This window comes from Carlito syrichta, unplaced genomic scaffold (assembly GCF_000164805.1).
Source record: "Carlito syrichta isolate Samal-C Ts95f unplaced genomic scaffold, Tarsius_syrichta-2.0.1 Scaffold304416, whole genome shotgun sequence".
Classification (NCBI taxonomy): domain Eukaryota; kingdom Metazoa; phylum Chordata; class Mammalia; order Primates; family Tarsiidae; genus Carlito; species Carlito syrichta.
The window spans coordinates 118,933-129,964 of NW_007248512.1; the positions used below are offsets into that span (position 1 = coordinate 118,933).

Sequence of the window (11,032 nt, forward strand, 5' to 3'; positions counted from 1 at the left end):
CCTTCCTCTCTTTCTGCCCCATTCCTCCTTTCCTCTGTTCCCCTCTTCCCACTTTTACTGTGTCTCCTCTCCTCCTCCTCTCTCTTCCCTCTCCTGTTTCCTCTCCCTTTACCTACCCCTTTTCTGTTGTGTCTCACTCTTAATAAGAACCTTTGTGGTTACACTGTGCCTAGCCAGATAATCCAGGATAATCTCCCCTCTCAACATCTTTAATTTACTCACTTCTGCAAAGTTATTTTTATCATGTTAGAGAACATACTCACAGATTCCAGGGATTAAGATATGAATATATGGGGAGATGATTATTCAGCCTAGTAGAGTAAGTAAATTACACACTATGGTAAAAGTTTTTACAATAAGCAGGAACAAAAGTCAACATAAACAAGGAAAAAGGGTCATGAAATGTTCTTGGAAGATAGGTTATCTCAGCTATACATTGAATAAGTAGAATCTAGTCAGCAAATAAGGAGGAAGAAAGCATTCCTGACAAAGTGGAACAGTATGTTCAATGAACTGGAAGAACTTCAATATTGGGGAGGCAATATCTATGTTTGAGTATTGATAAAATATATGGTTGGAAAAATGGTTTGGGAGCAGGTAGCAAATGGTCTTGGATGCTACATTTTGGAATATAAATTTTAACCAAATTGTGATGGAAGTAATAACAACCATAATATATATTATATTGTTACTAGAATTTAAGAAGGGAAAGATACCATTATATTTGTGTCTTCATGAAAAGAGGAAGAAGGAGAGGATAAATCATTGTGGAGAAATAATTAGAATGCAGTAAGATCTCAAACAGGGGAAAGTGTGAACCAAAGGGAAGCATAAACTTTACCTCTGCAATGACGACATGTATACATAATACTGAATTGTATTCCATGTCTTTAAAATAAAAAGCATTTAAAAAAGAAGAATGCAGTAAGACTGAGGCAGATACCAAAATGAACTAATGCAATAATGAAGGAGTCAATATAAAGACCTGAACAAGGGCTGTGCAAATGTAGAATAAGAGCAAAAGTAGACTTGAAAGAGATCAACAAGGTGATAATGTTGAAGTCCTCAGATTTAGTCAAATGTTTTTTTTTTTTTCCAAACAAAGTTTATGAGAAAAAGAAGAGAGGAAAGACAGGGCAGGGCGACAGGCCAAAGCTGGCATGGATAAAAGAAACCACTAGTCAAATCCCTTTTAAAAAATCTTATTAATAATCATATTGAAGGGGAAACTTTCTATGGAGCACATATTTCAATAGAAATTTAACTAAGATGGGAGAAAAGAACAATCTAGACAGCACAGTTGAATTATACTCAAATGAAGAAGAGACGATGATACAATTTAAAAGTAGCAGAGAAAGCAGCCGAAACAAAAGGTAACATAGGAAAGGCTCACGGGAGGCACTTAGCTATTTATAAATGATAAAAGATGACATTTTTCACTTGGTCATTATTTCAAACTGGTCAGACAAATAAGAAATTAAAAGCAAAAGCTCTCACTTTAAAGATGACAAAACCTTGTTCTGAAAGTTCCCAACTGAAGGGACTATTTAAACTGTCAACTGCAGAAAACAATTTGTGGAAGTTCGGGTTTAGGGAGGCTATAACGACACCATTACATTGAGTTTATTGTTCATAGTTTGTTTTATGTACTGTAAGGGCACATTGTTAGTATTATCATGAGTTGTTTTGTAACTTAAAATTTCTCTAGAGGGGGATGTGATTTAATGTTCTCTAGAGTAACATCATAAAACCACATTTGGTAGTAATTTTTTATTTTTAACAATAGCAGACTTCATACACCAGTGCTCATACAGTAGACCATAAAAATGCAGTCTTAGTAAAGTGTTCTTTTCCTGAAGAGTTACTTAGAGACATACTTTAAATATGGGAATTGTTTTTGAGCTTGTGTTTAGACATATCACTGTGATGAATTGTGCTAGGAGCAATCATCACCCCAATAATGCCTTAAAATGGGTCTCTTATTTCAGAATCACATAAAAACCCTGAGGAAATGGATGGCAGAAGTTGATGTTTTTCTGAAGGAGGAATGGCCTGCCCTTGGGGATTCAGAAATTCTAAAGAAGCAACTGAAACAGTGCAGAGTAAGATTTTTTTTTATATGCTGCCTTTTATAGGAAGACTCTTATGTGGATACTATTATTTGGTTAGATCAATGGTTTGCAACCATGGGTGATTTCAACTGTCTTCCACAGGGGATATTTTGCAATGTCTGGAGACATTTGAAGGTGGTGAATAGATACTACTGGGTATAGTGGGTAGAGGTCAGGGATGCTACTAAATATCCTACAGTGCATAAAAAAGTTCTCCACAACAAAGAATTACACAGTTCAAAATGTCAATAGTATCAATGTTGAGAAACCCCGAGTTAAGTAAATGAAAAATGGACATAACATTGCCTTTTACTCAAAACCCACTTTATAAGACTACTTTACTATAAAATTCAGTATAATTTAAAGGTAAGGAGTCCTTTGAGCTACTTCTTATATCTTATTACAAATTATTATTCATACTGTTTTCCCCTCCATGTACCGATGAACTGTACTATAATATAACACAATATGTATTTCTGAAATAATACTCATTATACCATTGTCATGCAGCAGGAAGAAAATAATCCAGCTCTTTAAAGACTTTTTTTTTTGCAAATACAAGCTAAAAAAAGAAAATCCACCTTACAAATAGCCTTCACACCCATTATGCTGTAAACAATTGCTGCAATATCCAGCGTTTGAAAACCAAAATCCTTTCAAAGATAGTAATGTATAAAGTCCATCATTTTCACACATTTTTCTAACCAGAAATACTAAATTTACTTCGTTTTGTTTCTGATATAAGTAGAATACAAACAATTCCCTACTTCCTTCATGTCATTAACACTACTGAACATTTTTTACAAGACTGTTATACAGATATTTAAATCTATATCTGCATGTATTTCAGATTTTAAAAGAAAAAATATTTATGCAATGCCATGATTCCTAATTACATATTTCCTAGCTATGTTGCATTTCTATTATGTGATAGTAATTTTTCCAGCCAGCTTAAATTAAATTATTTTCTTAGCTTTTAGTCAATGATATTCAGACAATTCAACCCAGTCTAAACAGTGTCAATGAAGGTGGGGAGAAGATCAAGACTGAAGCGGAGCCAGATTTTGCTTCCAGACTTGAGACAGAACTCAGAGAACTTAACACACAGTGGGATCACATGTGTCAGCAGGTATGGACAGTCTCTTTCACTGTGGTTTGCGTTATTTTAATTAACTAGCATTTCTTAATGTGTCCCTTCACCATTACCTTTATTGAAAGCTTACCGCTGGGTGCAGTGGCTCACGCCTGTAATTCCAGCAATTTGGGAGGCCAAGGTGAGAGGATTGCCTGAACTCAGGTGTTCAAGACGAGACTGGGCAACTTGGCAAGACCTCGTCCTTACAATATATCAAAAAAATTAGCCAGGCGTGATAGTGCACGCCTGTGGTTCCAGCTACTTGGAAGGTGGAGGTGGAAGGATCACCTGAGCCCAGGAGGTCCAGGCTGTGATGGCCGTGGGCAACAGAGTAAAATTCCAACTTAAAAAAAGAAAAAAAAGAAAGAAAGAAAACTTTGTTCCTGACTATGGTGTTTGCTAAAAAACACAGTGAATTCCAACAAATTACTTTTCTGGCACACAGAAATATTTTTATAGTATATGTTTAGATTTTACTTGTATATGTTTAGATTTTAGGGTCCTAACATGACCTTCTAGAACACAACTGCCATACTGAAAAATGAAATCCCACTTTTAGGCGTTATTTTCATTGAATGTTTTCTCCAATACAAAAATGTATAATATTAATTGGATCAACAAAAAGACTTTACTTGGCATCGAAATAAAATGAATAATATATGTGTATGAACACATATGGTGAATAATTTTTACTTCTGATGGTTAAGATTTCCAAGTTTGCCTTCTTTAAAACAATTATTTTGATAAATTAAGATTTAGAAATCATTCAGAATTGCTAAATGAAAAAATGTCCCAGAAGGCCGGGCATGGTGGCTCAAGCCTATAATCCCAGTACTTTGGGAGCCCAAGGTGAGAGAATTACCTGAACTCAGGGGTTCGAGACCAGCCTGGGCAACTTGGCGAGACCTTGTCTCTACAATAAATAAATAAAAAAATTATCCGAGCATGGTAGCATGTGCCTGCAGTTCCAGCTACTTGGAAGGCTGAGGAAGAAGGATCATCTGAGACCAGCAGGTCGAGACTGCGGTGGCCATGAGGCCGTGAGCATGCCACTGCACTCCAGCCTGGGTGACAGAGTCAGACTCCAACTCAAAAAAAAAAAAAAGAAAAGAAAAGAAAAAGAAAAAAATATCCCAGAAAATAACTATGTAGCCATATCTGGGTCCTTAATGTTCTACAGCAAAATATGGATATTTATTTTAAATTTACAGACTAAATTATGGAAAATAAAATATACTCCCAAGTAGTGCTTATAAAATACTTATTGTTCAATAGATAAAAATTTGACTTATGGCAGTGAATATTTTTTAATGTATTTATTTATTATAAAGATGTGGGGCACAATTAAGGGTTAGGTATATAAACACCCATCATGCAGGTACCCTTGTTGATGAGGTATGCCCCTCCCTCCCCGAGCAGTTTCCCTAACTGCCAGTCCCACTCCCTCTCCCCTGACAGTTTTCCACTACTGCCAATCTCTTTCTTATAGTATTATAATTGTTCAAGATCCGCTTATGAGTGAGAACATATGGAACTGTTTTTTGTTTCTGTGATAAATCACTGAGTATGATCGACTCCAAATCCATCCAAGTTGCTGCAAAGTCCACATATTTGTCCTTCTTTATGGCTGCATAATATTCCATTGTGTATATGTACCACATTTTTTGATCTAGTCCAGCTTCGATGGGCAACAGGGTTGTTTCCGTGTTTTTGCTATTGTGAACAAAGCTGCAATAAACATATGTGTGCAGGTATCTTTTTTGTAGAATAATTTAAGTTCCTCCAGGTAATTTCCCAATAGGGGAATTGCTGAGTCATATGGAAGGTCAATTTCTAGTTCTTTCAGAAATCACCACACTGTCTTCCAAAGAGGTTGTACTGCTCTGCATTCTTACCAGCAGTGTGGAAGTGTTCCTTTTTCTCCACATCCTCGCCAACATCTGTTGTTGTCTGTTTTATTAATGATGGCCATTCTCACAGGTGTTAGGTGGTATCTCAATGTGGTTTTGATTTGCATAGGCAGTGAATATTTTTAAACTCACCATTACGTTAGTCCCTTATTATCTGAAGTTTTGCTTTCTGGGGTTTATTACCCACAGTAAACCAAGGTCTGAAAATAGGTGAGTACATTACAGTAGATATTTTGAGAGGTAGAGTGATAACTTTTCTTACAGTATATTGTTATAATTATTCTATTTTATTATTAACTTGTAATCTCATACTGTGCCTAATTTAAAAATTAAATGTTATCATATGTATATAAGAATAGGAAAACTCTAATGTATATAGGGTTAGATACTATGTGTGGTTTTACGCTTTTACTGGAGATCTTGGAATGAACATGTCTTGCACAGATAAAGAGAAAGTACTGTACCTTTTTTGAAGTTAATTAGAGATTTTAATTTATGTGTGTGAGAGGTGGTCAGTCTTTTGTTCTTGCTAAATAAACTTTCAAATTAGAAAACAAATACTGACAAAAGGCAAAAACTAAATTTGAAAAAGAAAAAATGATAGAAAAGGAAAAGTCAAGGCAAGTCACCCAGCTAATACAATCACTGACAAATGTTCAATGGTTGTTATAATTTACAGATGAGATAGCCCTGGGTCAGCTAGCTTACATTCTTCTCCTGGAGTAAGTCACTACTAGACGAGTTATTCAGGAAAAATCATTACTTAAATAATAGATTATATCATTCATGCTTTCCTGGAAGGACAATATGAAAGGTATTTATTCATTGAATGTTCTTAATGAATGAATAGAAAGAACACTACTAGTTTATTTAGAGGAAAGACAAAATAACAGCAAATATCTAGATCTATCTGTATATTATTTTTTATAGTTTTATATTTTTTAGAAGTGTAATTTTTAAAACATCACTATTCTTAAAATATCTTTGCTTAAGATCTTATGTCTGCTATAGTATTTACTAAGAATTTGTTATTCAAGAGAATATTTTAAATACATTGGCTTGCTGGGTAAGAAAAAAATCTATAGATCCAAGCTATGTGTTGATTTCTGTTTTCCAATCCTAAAACATTTTACTGCTTCTCCTTATAATATCACTCTGCCCATGCTCTGACTTTATAACTAAATGACCTGACTTGTGAAAGGAAGGAATCATGTACTCAAGGAGAAGAGGAAGGCAATGCAATAAAAACAGGAAAGGCAGGTGTGGTTATTGTTACCAATTCAATGTCCCAATAGAAGAATTGAAATGAAGTGTAGATCTGTGCATTACAAAAACGTCTTCACATGAAATGAGGATGTGATGCATTCTCTTTGGTTAAAGGTATATCCTTATTTGTTGTGAGATGCCTAGGTCAGGGAAAACATAAATAAATAATTAGAAACAAAATTATCCAAATGTCTAATATACTGAATGCTCTTTTGAGATCTTGTGTTCTGACTTTGGAGGTATAAAATGGTTATGTTTATTTTAAATTCTAGAACGTATATATATATATATATATATATATATATATATATATATATATATATATACACATTTAAAAATCAAGATGCTTGCTATTTCTAAAATAAAAAGATAACTATTACTAAAATAGGCCACAAATTAATCAATTATACTTAACAAAAGGAAGAAAGCATGGGTGGGAGAGAGGGAAAGAGACCTATATTTTACATATCTTTATTTTATACATATTTATTGAAGAAATTAATGGGATACATGCACATGCAAAATTTATTTAAATAATTTACTTTTTTATTTTTATTACTTTTAATATTTATTTAAATATGTAATTATTAAACATGTAGTATCAGATATAAGCAAGGAATAAAATAAGCATATTACTTATCCTTATAGAGATTATAATTTACTGGAGAAAATGGAAAGTAAATGGGTTAACACATTATTACACTAATCCCTAATATTATTTCCTTCTCTATGCTCTGAACTTAGCAATCAGAACACTTTTAATAAAATAGCAAGAGCCAGGAAACTACTTTCTACTGTGTAGTGTAATCAGTAAATCTTTTTTTAAGAGGTAAAATTAAATCTGCTGCCTAATTAGTAAGAAGAATCTGACAATTTGATGTGTGAGGGAATTCTGGATAGAGAATGAAGTAGGAAAAACTTCTGAGGTAAGAGAAGGCTGAGGATGTTTGAAGAACTCAGAGAAAGCCAGCTACTCAAAGTGGAGCAGTGTGACCCAGGAAAACGTGAATGGGATATAAGAGCCATAAATGAACATAAAAGCCACAGTGACGATGCATACTGTATTTCAAGTACATAGGAGTGGCATCATTTAAAGTGATTGTTTAAAAGTTTACTAAATATTATTCTTAGATGAAGAATACATGGGAGGGCTCATGTGGAAGCAGGTAGAAATTGCAATTGTCCATGTAGAAAAAAATACTAGTAAGAAAATGAGCGATATTGGTGTATATGGTGTATATATATTTGTAGTTTAAAAGGTAGTAATAATGCCAAATATAATTATACATAATCCTGGAGCACATAGTGATGTTTTTAGGCATATAATGCATAGTAATCAGATTAGGGTAATTAGCATATTTATCATCTCAGACATTTACTGTTTTCTTGTGTTGTAAACATTCAATATCCTCATTCTAGCTATTTGAAATAATATATTATTGTTAAGTATAGTCACACTACAGTGGTATGGAACACTAGAACGTATTCCTTATATCTAGCTGTAATTTCATATCCTTTAACAAATTATCTCCTATCCCTCCCTTCCCCCACTGCTGCCAGTCTCCAGTGTCCTCTGTTATAATTTTCATTTCTATGAGACCAACTTTTTTAGCTACTACATATGAGTGAGAACAAGCAGTGTTTAACTTTCCGTTCCTGGTTTATTTCACTTATCATAATGTCCTTCAATTCCTACCATGTAGTCACAAATGACAGAGTTTTATTCTTTTTTAGCAACAGTTTTCTGTTTTGAGCAATAATGTGGGGTATACTAATGAAAGAGACTGGGGGCTAAGAATAGAACAAAACTGAATACTTACTAGAGTTATCAATAGTTCCATGTTGGTCATATTTATATTGGATGAAAAAGCAATCAAATATGCACCTGGAATTCAAGTGGCCTGTTCAAACTTCGATTATACACTATATACACAAAAATAAAGATAACATTTACATAATATAACTATTGTTTTTCAATAATAAAATTTCCCAGATCCCCTCACCTAAAATGCTTTGCCAAGTTGGATAATTCATAAACTCTTAAGAATGGAGAAGAATTTCTCTCTTAGTTTAAATCATTTGTTGAGATATGATTGACATACAAAAAGCTATACATACTTAATGTATTCAACTTGATGACTTTGGGAATGAGTGTACACCCATGAGGTCACTGCCATATTCAAGACCATGAACTTATTTATCTCCTCCAAAAACTTTCTTCTGTGCCTTTATTTATTTTTTAAATTTTTTTCTTTTGTAGTAGGAGCCTCTAACTTGAGACTTACTCTTCTAGCAAATTTCTAAGTATACAATACAGTGTTATCTAGAGGCCTAGTGCTGTACAGTTCATCTATACAGCTTATTCATTTTGCATAATTAAAATTTTGTCCTTTTGAGCATCACTTCCTCATTTCCCCCTCCACTCGCCCCTGAAAACCAACATTCTACTCTCTGGTTCTATAAGTTAAACTATTTTTTATTTAAGGGAATGGAGAAATATTTGGATGCCATATATCTGGTAAAGGGTTAATGTGCAAAATACCTGTATCTAATCAATTTCTACAACTCAGTAGCAAGCAATAAAAAAGTACCTGATGGAAAAATAATCACGGAACTAGAATGGACATGTCTCTAAAGATATACCATTGGTCAACAGGGTTATGAAAAACTGCTCAGCTTCACTAATCATCAGGGAAATGCAAATTAAAACCACAATGAGATATCACCTCACATCTGTTTAAAAGGCTACTATCAAAACAAAACAAAGGATAATAAGTGTTGGCGAGAATGTGAAGGAAAGGGAATTCTTGCATACTGTCGAGGGGAATGTAATTTGATATGCCATTTTTGGAAAACAGTATGGAATTTCCTCAAAAATATTATAAACAGAATTACCATTTGATTCAGCAATCCCACTTCATTTATCGAAATGAATTCAAATCAGAACCTCAAAGAGATATCTGCTCCCTCCTGTACACTGCAGCCAGATTCACAATAGCCAAGGTATGAAGATAATCTATATGTCTATGGAGAGATGAATGAATAAATAAAATCTGGTATATGCATATAGTGGAATATTATCCAATCTTATAAAAGGAAATCCTTTCATTTGTGACAACATGGATAAACCTGGAAGACATTTTGCTAAGTGATATAAGCCAGACCCAGAAGATCAAATACTGGAGGATAATTTCCACATGCTCTGGAACTTTATTGCCTGGGTTTATAAAATCTTGCCCCCATAATAAACTTTTTCGTGCTTAGGTCTCCCAACCTTTCAAGTGTGATTACATTTATGCCTAACTCATAAGAATTTTGTAATAATTCAATGTGTTAATGTTTGTGAGGTGTATATACAAGTATTAAAATAGAGTAACAATTATATACGAATGTTAAATAAAATAGAGACTAAATAGACAAAACCCTGCATATATAAAACCACAGCTGGGCTTGGTGGCTCAGCCTGTAATCCCGCGCCTTTGGGAGGCTGAGGTGAGTGGATTGCCAGAGCCCGCGGGTTCGAGACCCGCCTGGGCAACTTGGCGAGACCTTATTTCTACAATATATCAAAAAATCAACCGGGTGTGGTAGCGCATGCCTGTAATTCCAGCTACTCGGAAGACTGAGGCGGAAGGATTGCCGGAGCCCAGCAGGTCGAGGCTGCGGTGGCCGGGAGTGGCCACTGCACTCCAGTCTGGGCGACAGATTGAGACTCCAACTAAAAAAAAAAAACAAAAAAAACAAAAAAATAAAAAAACCCACAAAATATGGGCATTTTCTAAATAAATAATATATAATGATACAAGGAGGGACCAGAAAAACCCCAGAATTATTTTTTGGGGAGATAGTCCTTATAGTACAGGCTTCCTCTGCTAGGTAAGTGTTCTAGGAACCCATAGACATCAGTGTCATCAGCTAGCATTGTTGTGACAGGCTGCGTGTTTCAACGCATTTGTCCATTTCATGTTAGGTGATTAAAGAGCGCACCTGCCCACACTGCGTCGAGTGTTCAGCAGTTTTAGACAAAAACAGCATGATTCCCATTCCCCACCCTCCCTATTCACACATCTCACCTGAGAGACCAGTTTTTTGTTTCCCCGGATGAAAAAAGTCTTCAAAGGGAAAAATTTTGCAGACATAGAAGAGGTGAAACAAGCTGGGCTCTGTGGCTCAGCCTGTAATCCCGTACTTTGGGAGGCTGAAGTGAGTGGATTGCCTGAGCCCACGGGTTCGAGACCCACCTGGGCAACTTGGTGGGACCTCATCTCTACAATAAATCAAAAAATCAGCCGGGCATGATAGCACGTGCCTGTAATTCCAGCTACTCAGAAGGCTGAGGCGGAAGGATCGCCAGAGTCCAGTGGGTCGAGGCTGCAGTGGCCAGTCTGGGTGGCATGCAGTGGCCAGTCTGGGTGGCAGAGTGAGACTCCAACTCCAAAAAAAAAAAGAAGAGATGAAATAACAAACTGCAGAAGCACTAAAAGGCATCAAAATTGATGAGTTCAAAATCTTTTAAGCAGTGGAAAAAAATGCCTTGAAAAGTGTATTGCATCAAATGGAGAGTACTTTGAAGGTGACTGAAGTTTAAACATGTAAGAATAAATACACAA

The 11,032-nt window shown here is 35.1% G+C and overlaps 1 protein-coding gene across 1 annotated transcript in view; it reads left to right on the forward strand.

Annotated features, from left to right (window-relative positions):
* LOC103262259 (dystrophin-like) overlaps positions 1-11,032 on the forward strand; it is a gene marked incomplete at its 5' end in the record, with an annotated part of 166,531 nt that overhangs the window by 102,322 nt on the left and 53,177 nt on the right. The window contains 2 exons of the mRNA XM_008059882.2: positions 1,989-2,102; positions 3,085-3,240. Coding sequence (XP_008058073.2) covers positions 1,989-2,102; positions 3,085-3,240 — 270 coding nt within the window. The remainder of the gene's footprint in view (positions 1-1,988; positions 2,103-3,084; positions 3,241-11,032) is intronic.